The sequence below is a fragment of the Diospyros lotus genome, chromosome 15 (assembly GCF_014633365.1).
Source record: "Diospyros lotus cultivar Yz01 chromosome 15, ASM1463336v1, whole genome shotgun sequence".
Lineage (NCBI taxonomy): Eukaryota > Viridiplantae > Streptophyta > Magnoliopsida > Ericales > Ebenaceae > Diospyros > Diospyros lotus.
Window position 1 is genome coordinate 2,807,880 of NC_068352.1, and position 18,916 is coordinate 2,826,795.

General features: G+C 31.4%; 1 protein-coding gene across 1 annotated transcript; it reads left to right on the forward strand.

Annotated features, from left to right (window-relative positions):
* Positions 1-16,567: 16,567 nt before the first annotated feature.
* Positions 16,568-17,960, forward strand: LOC127792467 (ethylene-responsive transcription factor 3-like). The gene is made up of 2 exons (XM_052322965.1): positions 16,568-16,804; positions 16,894-17,960. The coding sequence occupies exon 2, from the start codon at positions 16,937-16,939 to the stop codon at positions 17,561-17,563; it is 627 nt and encodes a 208-aa protein (XP_052178925.1). The 5' UTR covers positions 16,568-16,804; positions 16,894-16,936; the 3' UTR covers positions 17,564-17,960.
* Positions 17,961-18,916: the final 956 nt, after the last annotated feature.

Here is an 18,916-nt window from a genome sequence, read left to right on the forward strand (position 1 = left end):
TCTTTTAAAAAAAAAAGTCAAAAGACCCTCTAAAAGACAAGGTGGCAATCATAAGGCGGGGACCACGCATACGTGTCGGTCGCTATCCGGTGAACTGATGTGTAAAGGGCTGCTGGATTTTGCCGGTAGCCGGTGAAACGATCTCGGTCTCCGTGATATCTATCTGCGACGGACAGGTGTCTGTCAGACGCGGTGGCCAGCTTCAGGAGTGGGCTTCGCGTGGGACGGCTGGGCCCACTGGGCCTGTCGTTCGTCCCGCTCCCGCTCATCGTGGCTGTAACTTGTAAATTTCTCAGGGGTACGTTCGCAGCGTCTTAATTACGATTGTGCCCTCCAATGTTTGTTGTTCCTTGCGTTACGCTCCGAGTGTTCTGATCATAATTCTATTGTTTACAAACAGTTTAATCGCTAATTTCTTTTTAATGTAATTAATTGGCGAACGTTTTTAATGAAAATATCAGAATATTTAATTTATCTTCTTTCTATAGTATTCTATACGTACTTTAAATCATTTTATTGAATGTTAGTAAAAGAAATTTAAAATTATTATTTTTATTATTATCAATTAAACACAATAGTAAATTTATTAATTAAAAATATTGTTATTAAACTATTTGAACTTTGCAAGAAAAAGAACGATCAGATGGCATAAGACAGTACCTGTGCAAATACTACGATACTTAAATTAAATACTGTCAACGTTCAGAATTGATCGACGGTGATTTGTTAGCCCGCACTGGTGTGGTGGATCTGAGAAAGAGAAAAATGGGATATCTGGTCCTATTTGTTGACCCGTCAGTCCTTCCCTACAAGGTACTCCGATACTTAAGTCAGTGAGTGAGTAAGTAAGTGTGCAAGGTATTAGTAAATGGGTAGAAAAAAACATACCCTGACTCTCAAAAGAGCTGGCTGATATATAAGAGGAGGTGTCCCCCTGCATGTATAGTACGTCTACAAGAGATGGGACAAAATACCTGGCGTCGGCTAGAACGTCCATGCAACAGCAAAGTGCCGACGGAACCTTCATTAATATGGATGAGATTTGTCATTAATGAGGATGAGATCCGTCATTAATGAGGATGAAATCCGTCATTAATGAGGATGTGATCTAAGGTGAACGCGCGAAAACCCAAACGCGGTTATAATGATATTGTTGCAAAGGGTCAGGATGAAACTGGCATGGGCCAGTCAAATAGGCCGAGAGACTTTGGGCCTGCCCCTAGTCTACTATTATTCTTTGGTGCATGACCTTCTCGTTATACAAGCTGATTGGTCAAGCTGACGAGCTGTAAAAGTCGCTAAGAGCTCGCTTGAAGTGTGGTTAAGAGCTCGCACAGATAAGTTGATGAATTAGAGAAATTTTCGGGAGCTTGCTTGGCCCCACAATCTGAACTGAGCTCCAACAATGTGTGAGCTCGCTTCAACGAGCTCAGCTCGAGGTCTACTGAATCTTATGAGATTGGGTCGGCCCCCTGAATTAAGTCCAGCCCATAAGGAGTAAAGCAAAAAATACTCGTAACAGATTATGAATATTTGAATATAGTATTGAAATTTGTATTAGATAGATACTCATTTTAAAATGAGAATTAATTTATTTATAGAAAATAATAGAGTTTTCTAAAATTTATTAAAATTAAGATTATTACAAATAATATTAATTATTATATTATGAGATCTATTAAAATTAAGATTTTTATGAATAATCTATATTACTTTTGCAAAACTCTAAATAGAATTTTTGAATGTTGATGTTAATCATGTTTGCACTTTTTTGAGACCCACCATTTAAAGTGTCAAAAATGAAGCTTAATTATAGTTTTTGGGAGGACGATAATAATCTCTCATTACGGGTCTCGTCTTTTAGGCTCCCAATCCCTTAGAGACCGTAAAGGTCTCCTATCCTTCCAAAAACTCAAAATAAGATGTTAATATCTATACTTCCTAAAGCTCAAAATGTTATAGGCTTTTGGCTATGACACATTATTTACATTATTATCTATTTTATTATATAAACAAATATTAAGTTTTAGTATTACGAAGTTATGTTAATAAAGTGTATCCCTAAAATACCTTTTATGTATTTTGCTTAAAACATAAAAAATAAATTATATAGACAAAATTTAAACTAATTATCCTTAAAAAATAGTTAATTACTCAAATAACTTCACTGCAAAACCAAAATTTATTTTAGTGTAACTATCAAATGTTACTTAACAAACTTTTATTTAAAACTTTTATTTTTTGGATGATCGAAGAACATATAAATTATTGATTTAAGTGAAAATAACAATGTCATGTATATAGTTTCTAATAATGCATGTTGAGGATTAGTGGTGTGTCGAAAAAAAATAAAATCACCCGAATAGAATAGACATAAATTGTAAAATTGTGTTTTTTTATTTTTATTTTAGCGATTGGTGGTGGTTTAGATTGTCGAATTGTGTTTTGATTTCATATTTCAAAAAACCGATATATAAAATCGATACCATTTAATTGAAATTCACAAAACTCTTTGTAACCACTAATTCTTGATGATTGTGTCAATTTGGATTTAATTTGAAATTTTATGTATCTTGTATTTTTTAGTATTTTATGAGATTACTTCAATTTTTGTTAAGTGTGTACTAATACTTAAAACTCCAATGACTATCGCTGCGTTCTCTTTACTTTTTAATTTTTAATTTTGATTTTTGAATTCAGTTTTAGTTTTTTGTTTTGATAGTTTATTTTTAGAAAATTGAAAATGCATTCTCTTTGTCATTTTGAAAAACTATTTTTCAAAACAAAAAATTAAAAAAACGTGTTCTCTTTGAAATTTTGAAAATAATTTTTTAATAATATTTTATTTAATAAATTTGATTATTTAATAAATTAAAAATATTTAATGTTAATATATTATTTTATATATAGATAGATTTTAAAGTTAATGAATTTTGTAATATTTTTTCCCATTACAGTAATAAAATATGAATAAATAAATAAATAAATATATTTTGAGTTTAGAGTTTATTTTAGATGAAAACACTCAAAACAATTTTTTTTTGTTTTGAGTTTTCTTTATAATTTTTTTATTTTTAAAAATACATTTTTAAAAATAGTAAAAAGAACGTGTTTTCATTATTTTAGAAAATTAAAAACTAAAAACGACTTAAAAACAGTAAAGAGAACGTAACCTATATTTTTTATATTCCTCGAACTGTCAATTTGTCAAGTTATGATTTGGGTTATTTGATTATGGTTTGAAAAATAATAAAATTATCATTAGTGATTTAATTTAAAAAAAATACTTTTCAAACCACCTTATTGGATCGTTAGACAACCCATAGCATGTCAAGGGGGTTAAATTATCATTAAATAAATTTTAATAAAACAATCAATTGGACTCGACCATGAATAAAAAATTATATAAAAAAAAATATTGTAATCGTCTAAACAATTTGGGTCTATGATCTTGGAAAGAGGGCTTATTTGGTCGAACCTCTTTAGAAAATTCTAAACGTTTAACGGTTATTCTAAAAGTAACTTTTCAAGTAAAAAATTCATCTCGTTTTTTAACCTTCTAGCAACATTTAAAACAAAACTTTTTGTTTCTTAAAAAATTAAAATTTCTTTAATACATAACTTCTAATGTTATTGTACAAAGAGCTCCACTATAGAGTCACAGAGAGATTTATAGAAAAGGGACAAAAAGACAAAATTATCCCCGCCCCTACTACTCTCGTCTCCCCTGCCATGATCGTTGCCCTAGCATCGCTGCTGCCTTCGCCTCGCTGGTCTCGTCGATCGTCACTGAAGATGCAGCAACGATCGGGCGAGGCGAGGTGGCGAGGGCAGCGAGGCGACGAAGGAACAACGACGAGGCGAGACTAGGGCAACCACCATGGCAGGGGGACAAGAGCAGCAAGGGCGGGGCAAATCCATGGGAGGGGAAGGAGAGAGCAAAACGTGAAAGCAAAATTGTCTTTTTGCCCCCTTTCGGTAAGACCGTCGGTAAGCCCGTCTGGCTTTCTAGGATTTTCCTTGTACCAAACACTTCAATGGACGTCTTCTAAATAAATTGTTTAAAAATATTTATAAATTTAAATTTAAACTTAATTTTAAGTCACTCCTAAACTAAAGGAATCCGAAATAAAAGTGATCATGGGCAAATGACAAAATGCGTTAGGTGCCATCTATCCTTTAAAAAAAAAAGTGAAATTTTATTTGAGGAGTATTAATAATTCATTAATTAGTTCACCAAACAAACGTCATTATTATTAGACGACCCATTAAAGATAGCAAGCATGTCAAGGGGGTTAAATTACCAATAAATAAATTTTAACAAAATAATCAATTGGACTCGACCATGACTAAAAAACTATACAAAAAAAAAAAAAAAAGACACTATAATCGTCTCAACAATTTGGGTCTATCATTTCGGAAAGAGAGATTATTTGGTCGAATATTTTTAAAAAAAATTAAACATTTAACGACTATCTTAAAAGTAATTTTTTAAGTGAAAAACTCATCTCATTTTTTATCCTTATAACAACACTTAAAACAAAAATTTTAGGTTGCGTTCTCTTTGTTGTTTTCAAGTCATTTTTAATTTTTAATTTTTTAAAATAATGAAAACGCGTTCTCTTGACTGTTTTTAAAAATATATTTTTGAAAACAAAAAAAAATTATAAAGAAAACTCAAAACAATAAAAAGTTATTTTGAGTGTTTTCATTTAAAACAAATTCTAAATTCAAAACATATTTATTTATTTATATTTTATTATTGTAATGAGAAAAAATATTACAAAATTCATTAATTTTTAAATGTATATATATATTTTTAATAATATATTAATATTAAATATTTCTAATTTACTGAATAATCAAATTTATTAAATAAAATATCATTAAAAATTTATTTTCAAAATTTTAAAAAGAACTCGTTTTCTAATTTTTTGTTTTGAGAAATAGTTTTTTAAAATGAAAAAAAGAACATGTTTTCAATTTTCTAAAACCAAACTATCAAAACAAAAAATTAAAAATAAATTCAAAACTCAAAATTAAAAATTAAAAAGTAAAAAGAACGCAACTTTAACTTCTCAAAAAATTAAAATTTCTTTAATGGGTAACACTTTAATTGATGTCTTTTAACTAAATTATTTAAAAATATTCATAAATTTAAATTTAATTTTAATTTTAAGTCACCCCTGAACTAAAGAAGTCCAAAACGAAGGTGATCGTTTATAAATGACAAAATACGTTAGGTACCGTCCATCCTTTAAAAAAAAAAAAAAAAAAAGTGGAATTTTATTTTGGGAGGATTAATAAATTCATTAATTGGTTCACCAAACAAACGCCATTATTTGAATTCAAACAAGAGGAGGAGAAAAAGGGCGGGTGGAAGGCAGAGCCACTTTACAGCTGTGTTTTACTAATAATCTCTTGCTTAATTATTAATGATTAAACGTCTGTCTTAAGCTAAGAGCTGCCCTTAAAGGCGGGATTTTGAAGAAAACAACGTCTGCAAAACCCTACTAAAATCAACCCCCATAATAATAATATCAACGTTACCTAATCTTAATAATTCTTATTTATTTTTTTATTTTTTTGATGACTCGAGTATTCAGGCTTCGCCCTATCTAGTCCTGGAGAAGAATCGGCTTTTCCCTTAATTCGACGTCAAGATAAATCGAATGTGGTCGCAAGTTTATACATTCTTAAGTGGATAAATGGTCAATCTCTATTAAATGAGATATTTTTATCTCCACCAAGAGTTGATCTTCCGTCACACTCAAAAAAACTTAAAAATTTTATCACTTGCGTCATGCTCTAAGAGAAATAATTATTTTTAACATAACCGTTTTTACACGATCCTCGTAGCTCGGGTCTTCGAGAGAAATTATTTTTGCCATTGGAAAAAATAATTCTTCTTTATTATTGTGATGGGTGATGGAGTAATTTGTCAATTAAATTGAATTAATTGAGCGCTTACACACACACCCACACATATATATATATATATATGTTACATTATAAATCAAATCAAATTTAAACTTTATAAAAACTAGTTTAATATTATGAATTGAATAATTGAAATTAAACAAAGTAAATGATGAAGATAAATAATCAACCTACCCGCTGATTCAGAAGCACTAAATCACCCAATCCAAACGAGACATGTGGAACCAATGCATGATGAGATTTTAATGAGTTGGTCGTAAGCTATTTAAACAGTGTTTATTAATTAAGATAAAAAATAAAAAATATTTTAAATAAAAATATTTTATATTATATTTATTAAATTTATCTTGTGATTCTTAAAAAAAAATTAGACCAGCGAGATGGAAGTGTTGCTGAGAGCTCGCTCGATTAGGCCAGCGAGCTGGGAGCTCGCTTATTTCTGCAGTCTGAACTTGAGTCTCGGTGACGTGTGATCTTCTTTTGACGAAGTCGGTCTTGGACCTATTAGACTTCAGGCGATTGGGCCTGCCTGCTTAGATCAAGTTCAACCTATAAAAAATGATACGAAAAATACTCATAATATATATGAATGTGTGTAATTATATTTATATATTAACTCTTAAACATCTATCATAATATGTGTAAATTTTAACCTACCAAGGTCAAAACATTATCTATCCACTCCTACTTACTATCTATCCATAAAACATCTACCAGAAACTATTTGAATCAGCGTCATGTAAATTATATGACAAACGAACTACCAAAAAAATTGCTAAATACAAGACTATAATTTAGGGTTTATCTAGTGTGAATTTTTTACGTCGCTTACGTATTATTAGAAACCCATTAAAAAGTTCAATTGTTTAGTTGGAAAGTTATAAATAACTTTTCGAGTGAAAAGTTTAGTCCATTTTTTTGGACTTCTAAAAACACTTTAAAATAAGTCGTAAAATCTATAAGAAGCGATTGTTAATATTTTTGTGCCAAACAATCGACAAACTTTTTATAAACAAACGTCTCGAGAACATTCATAAAACTCAAAAAGCTTATCATAAGTGATCATACCAAACCAACCCATAAAATGTGAATACATGTTGGGGTCTCACCAATGAAGATCCAACTTTTGGTGATTTTAAGAGTGCTCTTGTACCAACCCACTATAGTATGAACGTTAGGGAATAGCAGCTTATTCTACGCGTCGGCCCCATCAACTTGTTTGGGGGGTGACTTTCTTTGGACGGCTTCTAAATTCAATGCATACGCATATATTGCTTGTTCCCACCAATTAGGATAAGAGCAAATAAATTAAACAAAAATGTTATTACAAAGCTCAATATTTTTAATAACTACATTAATTATACTATATATTTATATTTATTCTCGCCTCAATACAATAATTAATTTATTTAGTAAAAATGTTATCGTTAAGCCGCTGTGACTTTATAAAAAAGAGAACGATCAGATGGTATATGATAGTTCGCACGCAAACACTCTGATACTTAAGTCAGACACTGAAAACTCAAATATCGTATAAAAATCAGTATCAAATATGTATATTTTTTAGAATGAATATTTGTTCATTTATAGAAGAACGCAGTATTTTCTCAAATTTCTTTGAATTAGGCTTCTCGTAGATAATATTTATTTTTTTCGTAAAATTTTTGAAGGGATTTTTGAAATGATGATATTTGTGCTTTATTTGAGACCACCAATTAGCAAAAAAATTACAAATTTTTAGTTCAAAACGTTATTTTGAATTTTTAGACTTTTTTAGTCTTTTAAAGTATTTTTACTTATGACATAATAATATTTATATAATATATTAATAGCCAAATGTCAGGAATGAGTGTCCAAATATCATTTTAGAAAAATTAAATAGTGTTTGTACAAGACAAGTTGGATCTTTGAACCCACTTATTCCGCTCAACCACGCAATCTGGTCTCGTGCAGTTTTCGTTCACAATCTGGTCATTGGATGGAGGAGTGGCTTCACAAGCATCGGTTGTGGGTTTCTTATGTTTGAAACAGTCCCCCAACTCCTTTCACACCATTCATCATCCATCCTTGTGACCCATCACTTTATTGTGATGGGACATTCAAATTTTAATTCCAATCACATAAATTTTAGTTTGGATTCGAGTTTAAAATAAATAAATAAATAAATAAAAATTCAGTATATTCGAGTTAATTCAACTAAACCGATCAAACGTGTTGGTTTGATTCAATTTTTTTTTTTACGTTAATTCTGTTCGATTAATTTTTCTTAAAAAATTAATTTTCGGATTCAATTCAATTTTTTTTTATTAGAAGAACCGAACTAATTAAATCGATCGAATTTTAAAACGATATTATTTTCTTTAATTTTGTGTATTTTTTTTTCTCGATTTTGTTCGAGTTTTTTGCGTTTGTCTTCAATTTAATCGATTTAGTTTGATTTATACAATTTGAGTTCGATTTAGTTCGATATTTGATTTAATTTTTATTTTAAACAATTTTTTAGTTCAACCTTGTTTGAGATCGACGTAAAATAAAAAATTAGTAGAAAGTAAATACTATTATTCATTCATAATAAATAATAATATATTATTAAAGTATAAACTATTTGATTCATGTTTGATTTTTTTTATTTGAATGATATATATATATATATACACATAAAAATATATATGCAATTTTTTTAAGAAAATTATATTGAAAAATAAGAAAAAATATTTAGGATCGGACCAACTAAATCGAACTAATTTGATCTAATCTGGTCTTTGATATAGGATTCTTAGAAATTTCGATCTTGGTCCGATCTTATCTAATTTAAGCCAAATTAAATTTTTTAGGTTAAATTGAATAAAATTTTCATTTGCACCTTGTAATTATAGTCACTAAATGTCAATTTCACCTTGATGGGTTGGAAAAAGTGAAGAAGTTTGCCTTTTTTTGATTAAAAAATAGAAGAAGAAGAAGAAGATAAGTTTGGATTCTAATAGACATCTAAGTATAGAAAGAATTGGCCGAGCACTTTTATGATGCCCATTAAATTAAGTACGACGGACCAAAGGGTCATTTATGGAATTGACGTGACCATTGCTAAGCTTTTGTTATGATGATATATATTTAATCTTTCACCTTAAATTCTAAAAATTAAATCCTAAATCGAAATAGAAAAATAAAGTTGCTTGTGGAACTCAAACTTGAGATTTTTTAAATATATTAATTTTCACTATCTAACAATTTTGTATGATAGCTAAAATAATTCTTTTGTTGATGAGAATAAGAAAAATTTAGAATTTATATTTTATCGAACAAGTCGGGATTAAAAGTTTCATCATTTTTTTTCAATGCTTTCATTTTAAATTTAATTTTAAATTTTATTAATGGGAGTGTCGAACTTTTCATATAATTTCATGTATATATTACCATTTCTTGTTGTTATTCATGCTTAGATGGCTTTTCATTTGCTAAATTTCCTTTCGAATCCATATATGTTGATCCCTACACATGGATCGAGTAAAACTTTGCTCAAAAGAGCGTGGTCATAGTTAGGGGAGAACAAAAGTTCGATTTACTTGAAATAATTGAATCGAATCGATTGAACTTGTTAGTTCTGTTTAGTTTTTTTCTTACATTAGTTAGGTACAGTTAATTTTTTTTAAAAATTCAGTTTTCGGTTCAATTTTTGTTTTGATATTTATAAAATGATATTGTTTTCTTTTAGTTTATGTGTTTTTTATTGGTTATTTCGATTTTCCTTAATTTTTTTTGCATTTATTTGGTTTGATTTATATAATTTGTGTTCAATTAATTCGATTATCGATTAGTTTAGTTTATCGGGTTAATCAGTCAATTAGGTTTGATTTTGCTCATTGATTTGGTTTGATTTTACTCCTCAATTCATTTTAATGGATTAGTAAATTTTGATTAGTTCATTTGCACACCCTTAATCATGATGGCATTAACAAATAACCTTCATTGGGTACCTTCATAAATATATTTAAACCTTGGATTAACTTTCTTTTTGCTCCAACACAAACTGAGATACTTCCTAGATTTCGGATTTAAATTTTTCTCAAAACACATTTCTACTTTTAATTAAATTAAGGGATAATTACAATGACCTCATCTAAGATTTAGTGAAATTACACATGGTATCCCCTTATTTTAAAAAATTATAAAAACAGCCCATGTCTTAACAACTTGTATAAGAATGCTATTTTGCCCCTAACTTTTATACACTCCCTCCTCTCTTACGTGAGATACATTTTAATAATAGAAATGCATTTTAATTAAAAAATATAAAATGAACTAAAAATATATTTTGTAACATACAAATATAAACTAAAATATATAAATATATTTATAGAGAATTTTTTATTACAGAATTATATTTTCTATTATTTATAAAAATATTTTTTTGAAATTTGAATAACAACTAAAAGATTATCTAGATATATATAAATATAAAATTAAATACATATCTACATTTCCTAAACAATATATATAATTTAATTTCCAAAATATAAATATAAAAAATTATTTATAGGTAAAGAAAATTTCTAATATCTAAACATATATTGATATATAAAAAAATATATACATCAATATATTTGTATAAATATATATATATATATATGGCTAGCTTTTCAGCTTAATTGTCTTTGTAGTTCAAGAGGCCTTCATTGTCCTCGAAGCTATCAGTTTTTTGAAGTATTTTAGCAACTCGAAAGGATGTCAACCATCTCTGCATCTGTCGAAGTCGTCTTCCACAACGCTAAAGAAGTATTGACAAATCCAGTATTTTGCGAGTCAGTGATGTATACTAACTTAATGGAAAGAATTATCTAAAATGGTCACAACTGATTATGACTGTTTTAAAGGAAAAATGCAAACTCAACCACATCATCAAAACTGGACCTAAGGAAGGAGATCCCAATTTTGCCTTATGGGACGAGCAAAATTCAATGATTATGGCTTGACTCTGGTGTTCTATGTCACCAGAGATTAATGACACGTGTATATTTCTACCAATTACAGATTAATGACACGTGTATATTTCTACCAATTACAAATGAGGTTTGGGAGTCAATTCAACAAACTTATTCCAAAGTCAAGGATGTAGCCAAGATTTATGAGTTGTGGATCAAAATTATGTCGACAAAACAAGGAGATAAAACTATCACAAATTATGTAAACTTGCTGAAGGATATGGTAGGAAATGGATCAATATTGAGTAATAAAGATGAAAGACAATAAAGATGCTACATTGCTGAAGGCATTTATTGAAAATGATTGTATATACGATTTTCTAGTAGGGTTGAATGCAAAATTTGATCCTGTAAGAATCTAGATCTTAGGTAAGGATGAACTACCCACTCTTAATGAAAAAGTTTTAATTATTTTGGTAGAAGAAAGTAGAAAAGAAGTGATGTTGGAGACAAAATCATTGGGAGCCTCGACCATGCTGACAAAAACTGTAAACCATGGTCTGAAAGAAAATTGAAAGGTTGAATCTAAGACAACAAGTAGCGAGGATAATGACTTTCTATGGTGCACCTATTGTAACAAACTAAGGCACACTCAAAAGAAGTGTTGAAAATTGAATGGAAAACCACCTAGTAAAGAGTGGGGAACGAAAGAAATACAAAATAATCAACATAAAAGGTAGGCATACCAATGCAGCAAGGAGAAGATAAAAGTCCATAATCAACATATCTCAATGAAGATAAAGTTGAGAAGCTGGGGGATTTTTTGGCAACTCTTGAGAAACCATTAGGTACTTGTTCATTGGTACACTGAGGTAAGTTCAACTCACATTATCAATCAACTTTCTACTTGAGTATTGAATCTCCAAAGCCTTATGGAAGTACTGTCACACTTTTACCCTACATCTTAACATCATTAACCATCTTGCTCCTAGAATATTTGAGTGTATATCCTATGTTCGTATTCATGGTCAAAATTGATAGAGGGAAATTGGATCCAAGAGCTCTCAAAATTATCTTTGTGGGATATTCTTCAACCCAAAAAGGATATAAATGTCATCATTCATCAACCAAAAACTTTTTCATATCGATTTATGTTACATTTGATGAGACAACATTCTATTTTACTCAATCTTATCTTTTGAAGGAGACAACACTAGTGAAAGATAAGGATTTTTTTTTCTGCTAGACCTAACTAGAACCAAAACACCGTCTCTTGAGCTATAGCTTTTGCTCCTAACCTTGAACCTTAGTAACTCGAGTTTTTTTAACCTTTTGATCCTCAACTTGATGCCCAGCCTGAATCCAAACCGGAAAATGTATCCTTAGTTGGGGCAAATGAGGATGTTTTTGGAAGAAGAAAGATTTGGAAAAATGCTATGAATGTTGAAATGCAAACTTTGGAGAATAACAAAACATGGCGAGTTGTAGAACTACCAAAAGGGAAGAAACTAATAGGGTTCAAGTGGGTATACATGGTGAAGTACAAAGCAATTGGAAATGTACAAAGCAAGGCTGATCGCAAAAGGGTACACATAAACGTATGGAATAAACTACCAAAAAACATTTGCTCTAGTAGCAAAGGTGATCACGATAAGAAATCTATTGTCTTTATCTACAAATTTTGATTGGCCACACCAACAGTTTGACGTAAAAAATATCTTTTTACATGGAGATCTTGAAGAAAAAATATATATATGGAGATTCCACTTGGGCACACTAGAAATGTAGCTCTTAATAAGGTGTGCAAGATTCAAAAAGAATTGTATGGTTTGAAATAGTCGCCTAGGGTCAGTTTGGGAGGTTTACTAAAGTAATGGTAAATATGGGCTACAAACAAAGTTAAGTAGACCACATTTTTTTTATCAAATATTCAGGCTTAGAGGGAGTCACAGCCTTTATTGTATACGTGGATAACATAATATATAGTGATCGGGAAAGATTAGCAAAAGAGGCAAAGTCTAGGACAACATTTAAAAAAGGAATTTGAAATAAAAAAGCTCTAAAATCTTAATTACTTCCTAGGAATTGAGGTGACACATTCCAAGATAGGGATTTTTATTTCTCATCAAAAGTACACTACTGATATAGGGATACACGGAAATTGGCATGTAAGCCAGCTAATTCACCTATAGATTAGAATCACAAACTTAGGAAAATTGGGGATGATCAAGTAGCAAATAGAGAGGCGTATTAGAGACTTGTTGGTCTATTGAACTATCTATCTCACACACACCTGGACATTGCTTATGCAATGAGAGTTGTGAGTCAGTTTATGCATAACCCGAAGAAAATACATATACAGGTGGTCTACATAATATTGCACTATTTAAAAGAGACTCCAAGGAAAGAAATATTGTTCAAGAAGCATGCCAAGATTGCACCCAAAGCTTATATCGACATTGACTATGCAAGTTTAATTAATGAAAGCAAGAATATCTAATTCTGGGTATTGCACATTTGTAAGGGGGAATTTGGTCAAATGAAAAAGCAAGAAGCAAAATGTTGTGGCAAGATCGAGTGTTGAATCTGAATTTTGAGCTATGACACAAGGTATATGTAAATTACTATGACTAAAGATTATTTTAGAAGACTTAAGAATTGAGTGAAACGATACTATGGAGCTCTACTATGACAATAAGTCAGTTATCAGTGTAACACATAATCCCGTGCAACATGATTAAACAAAACACATAAAAATTGATAGATATTTTATCAAGAAAAAATTGGATAACGATTTCATTTGTACTCTATATGTGCCTTCAGGGTCTCAACTAATAGATATGTTTATAAAAGGAATCAGCAATCCTCAATTTCAGACATTAATTTTCAAGTTAAAAATCTATTCACTAACTTAAAAGGCAATGTGGAAGATCATATAACAAATTAATTGAAGATTGATTGAAGCAGATTTACAGGAGTTACCTTGGAAAGTTGAAGGACTGTCAATTAAGTTGTTTTTGAATCATTTCCTAATGTATTAATAGAAGATTAATTAGGTGTACAAATTTGGTAGGTTCTGTAAATCACTTAGAGATTATCTCTATTAGAGGAAATTTCTAATTAAGAGTTTTTTTTTTATCGTAGATTGACTTAGTTTTCTATATATATATATATAGAGAGAGAGAGAGAGATCTGGACAGAATGAATAAAATAAACATTCAGTTTTCTTCCCAATTTGTGACAGAATCTTCATTTGAAATATTTTTACTTTTTACTTATAAGTACATGATGCAAGTCACATCTCTAGCATAAATAATTGGCGAATCTAGGACTCAAGCTCAATGGGGGTGAGGCCAAAAAATTATTCTTGATGAGGCTGGTAATATTAGGTTTAAAATAAAAAAATTGAAAATATAAAAAATAAATGAATTATTAATATTCCATATAAAATAAATAAATCTTATAATTATTCTCTACAATATTCGTGGTTTGAAAGCATTGTAAAATCATTAACTTATTATCAAGAAAACATTCACCCAACCTAAATTCATTCTCTTGAACAAATAATTTTTAAATATTTTCAGTGCTGAAAATATTTTTTTATGATTATTGTTGCAACAGGTAAAATTACTATACATAAACAATAAATTTTAATTTTAATTTTAATATATATAATATAATTCAAGGCTATCAATTAGTTAGTCATACAAAGGATTATAATTAATTATCACTATTAACATAAAGATGGCTAAATAAATTAAAATAACGAAAAAGTTGCTTGTTTCATTTCAATTAATTATTAGTAAATTTTTGAATTTATTTCAATTTTTGTTATATCCATTGTTGTCTGAATATAATAATAAATTTATTTGTCGAGAAATTCATTTTTAAGTTGTTAGAACTCTGTAAGAAAGAAAGTGATTAGAGGGCATAAGACAGTTCTTGTGACCTTGCTATGCTCAAGTTAAATTATTAAGAATCCTAAACAATTTGCAAAGCTCTTGAATTAATATTAGAGGCTTATATTTTCTAAATGTTGGCTCACCTGTTTATAGAGATGTTTGAGGGTTTATGATAAATATTTATGGTATTTCAAACTCAACTAAAATTTGGACTCTTATGAATAAGCATTATCTCTTACAAGATTCCTCGAGGGATCTTCAAATTTGTCTTCTTTGCGCTTTTAATTATGGAAATATCTCACGAGAGACTCTTTTAGGAGACCTTAAGGTTTTCTTGAGACCTTTTTCACGGGAATCTACTAAGACTCTCTTGGGGACCGTTCAACTGAAACGGTCTTCAGGATTTTTTGGTCTAAAGTTTTGCTTTCTTTACTCTTTTACTTTATCTTCAACTTTTGAACTTTGTTCTTTCGTAGGCTTTGTAATTAATTGATGTGTATTCATTAAACGAATACTTGGTCCCAAGCATTTTTCCACTATAATATCTCGCTAAGTTTTTCTTTGGATTTCCCTCTGGATCTCCTATTAAGTTTATTTTACTAAGTCTTGGTCCAAATGCACATCAATTATGTAATAATTCATCATTTTTCTTTTTTGTTATTCATAAATTTTTTTCTTTTTTATAAATTGACCTCCACAATATACATAATTAGGGCAAATTTGAAAAAGTATTTCAACTTGTATAAACTTGAGGGGACAAATTTGCTGTCTATAGTCCCATGACATCAAGGAGGTGTTGTCACGAGATTTTATTCTGAAACAATGGACGGTTAAAAGGTGTTCCAATTAGAATTTTATTTTTGTGAATATACATTCACGTCTTCATTAGAGGTGTTCATGGTTGATTCGGTTCGAATTTTTAAACTATTTAGGTTTAAACTCATCTTGATCGAACCTTAAAAATTTAACTTAAAACTGAACGAATCCAACCCAATAAAATTTGGGTTAATTTGATTCGGGTCCTAATTTCAACTTATATAAAGTTTTACAATGAAGTAAGATCATAAATTTATTATCCTAGACCGGAATAAGTTGATAAGATTCCTCTTTTTACGGCCTCATGCTCTTGTGTGGCGACAAAGGAGAAATAAAAAAAAAAAAAAAAGATGAAATTTCTTTCACTTTTTGGCATAGCGGGCCCCTAGTAGGAGGCTATTATGTAAATTTTGAAGAAAAAATAATAATAACAACACCACATGAACTATTAGGGTATGTTTGATTGCATTACCTATAATTTAATTCTAGGTAATATTACCTCGAAAATAAAAATCATCTCACCCTCTTAAAAAATGAATATTATGAAAATAAGTTTTAAATAGTTATACCATACATATTCTTTATTTAAATTTCTTCATTTGAAGTGAATTTAAATCACTTTAAACTCCTAAGCACCTTCCATCTCGATAAATAATTAATATATTTATCCTCTCATAATCCAATCGAAAAGTTCTATTCCCCAATTCTTTTCGATTATACATGTGATATTTAAAAAAATAAATATAAAAAATGGTAGTAATAATAATAATAGAATTTGTTCATAAAAAATAATATATTTTGGGGAGAAGAGAAAATCATGACCCCATGGTGTAACAGCAAGGTCATGCCTTGGCCCTTGCGTAATGGGACCATTGCTGAAAAGCCAAACCAAGTAGGGACAGAAGGGTAATTAAAGAATGGTTGGAGGGCGTTAGCGTCATTTCAGGGCATGGTTCTTCTTAATTTCCGAAAAAGAGGAAAAATACAAGGAAAGAAAGAGCAGGCGAAGGGAGAAGGTCGGTTCGTAGGGGCGAGTGAAAGCCAGGGAGAGAGGAGAGAAAGCAAAAGAAACAAATTAATAAAAAGAAGAGAAGGAAGAGAAGAGGAGAAGAGAAGAGAGATTGAGAGAGTTCGAGATGAGATGAAATCCAAATCTCTCTCTTTCTTCCATCTCTAGAGGTACAGAGAGAGAGAGAGAGAGAGCAAAGGGGCAAAGAACGACATAAGGTAAGATTGATGGTTTCCTTTTCTTCTTCTTCTTCATCATCATCATCATCATCATCATCATCTTGTTCTTCTGCTTCTTCTTCTTCCAGTTGAAGAAGAGAGGACCGGTGTTTAGACTCGATTTGTGCGGCGATGCGGGGGCAGAGAGCGATAGCCGGAGAAGCCAACGGATCTGGATCTAGGAGCGCCGCCAAGGAGGTTAGGTTTCGAGGCGTGAGGAAGAGGCCATGGGGAAGGTTCGCGGCGGAGATCAGAGACCCCTGGAAGAAGGCTCGCGTCTGGCTTGGCACCTTCGACTCGGCCGAGGACGCCGCACGGGCCTACGACTCCGCCGCACGGGCGCTCCGAGGTCCCAAGGCCAAGACGAACTTCCCTCCGTCGTCTCCCTTCTCGCCGTTCCACCAAAACCCTAGCGATCCGATGATCGAGCACCGGTTGTACGCGCCGCATCACTTCCCGGAGCACCAGATTGTCGCGCAGAGGCCGACCACGAGCAGTTTGAGTAGCACGGTTGAGTCGTTCAGCGGGCCCAGGCCTCCGCAGCCTGCCGTTCCGGCGCGGCGACACCCTCGGACGCCGCCGGTGTCGCCGGAGGATTGTCACAGCGATTGTGACTCTTCGTCTTCGGTCGTCGACGACGGAGATGGAGACATCGCCTCTTCGTCGTTTCGCAAGCCCTTGCCTTTCGATCTCAACCTCCCTCCACCCTCCGATCAGGCCGGTGATGATGATCTATTTTGCACAGACCTTCGCCTCTGATGTTGATGTTGTTGTGGATGATGATGATGATGATAGATCGTTTCAAAACCATTGAAAATTAAACCTTTAATCTTTTTGTTCTCTTATTTTATGCGGAGAAAAAAGAAGACGATGGATAAAACCTATTATAAGAGATGATCAAAATCGTCTTCTATAATTCTGAGTATGCTCTCAGACCTTTCCTGTTGTTTGAAGAGAATTTACCTTACTTTTCTTCATAATCTCTGTTGTTAGGTGTTAGGGAATTGTGGAGGATCCTATTATGAGATGATGAACTGGGCGTTTCTTCAACTATGTATGGGCCTTCAGTCTGTTGTTGTTGAAGTTATTTACATGTAAAGACAGAGGGATCAGTTCTGATCTGTTGTGGTTGTGGAGTTTTCCTCATCTTGATTTCTGATGCCTCTTGCCCTAAATTTCCTGTATAGGGGTTCTATCTAATTCAATGCCATTTAGAGAGACTTATAATCCTCGATTATCTAGTTTTCATCTCATTGCAAATTTGCAATAGATCCTTTCCTGCATGCATAATTTAAATGCCTATTTCTATTGAAGTATTTATGAGTTGGCTAATGTTTTAACTGTGGAGAGAATTGAAGCTAAACAGATCTATATGTGTTATTGAATGGTGACCTAGAGCTCTTAGTCTATTACTTGCTGCTTTATCTTATTGTTGAATGAATCATTTAGCTGAGTAAACTTTTAGCTCCTGTGCAAATTCTTACATTCACCCTGCAGAATAGGGTTGAATTTTGTTTAGGCTGTGGTAAGAACAGGCAAGAAAGATGATGATTGATGTAGTGTACTTTGGTTTTGTTCGATTTGTGTTCCTTCCGTTGGTGGCAATTCTTTTATATATTTTACGTGTAACTCCTAGTTGTCTGATGCCATCATTAGATCATGTATTGTATTGTAGTTTATCGCGTTCTCGATGGTCATTAATTTGTCATTTTGGGCAACTGACCGTTGTGATGGGAATATTGTCTGTACTTGACCGTTAGTAAGTTCAGATATAGACACTAATGCTCCTAGCGGTTGGATGCCGACAAAAGGATTAGGTAATTAGAATCAAAACTGTGGTTACTTTGAACCTGCTTTTTATTCCATTGTTTAATTTCTTCTTCTTGTTGGGTACGCCATCAAATTCTGCACTTGGTCTTTGAAGATCTTCCCTTTCTTGCCTTCTTCCCATATACGCCCCATAACTAGATGTTTATAAGCTTTTTTGTGCATAAACAGATTTGTTTTTCCAACCTGTGGATGCTGGTAAAATAAATACCTGCTTCAGTGCTCAAACTGCATCTATTCCCTAGTTACTAATCTTTTTTTTTATTCCCTGGTCATGAATTTCTG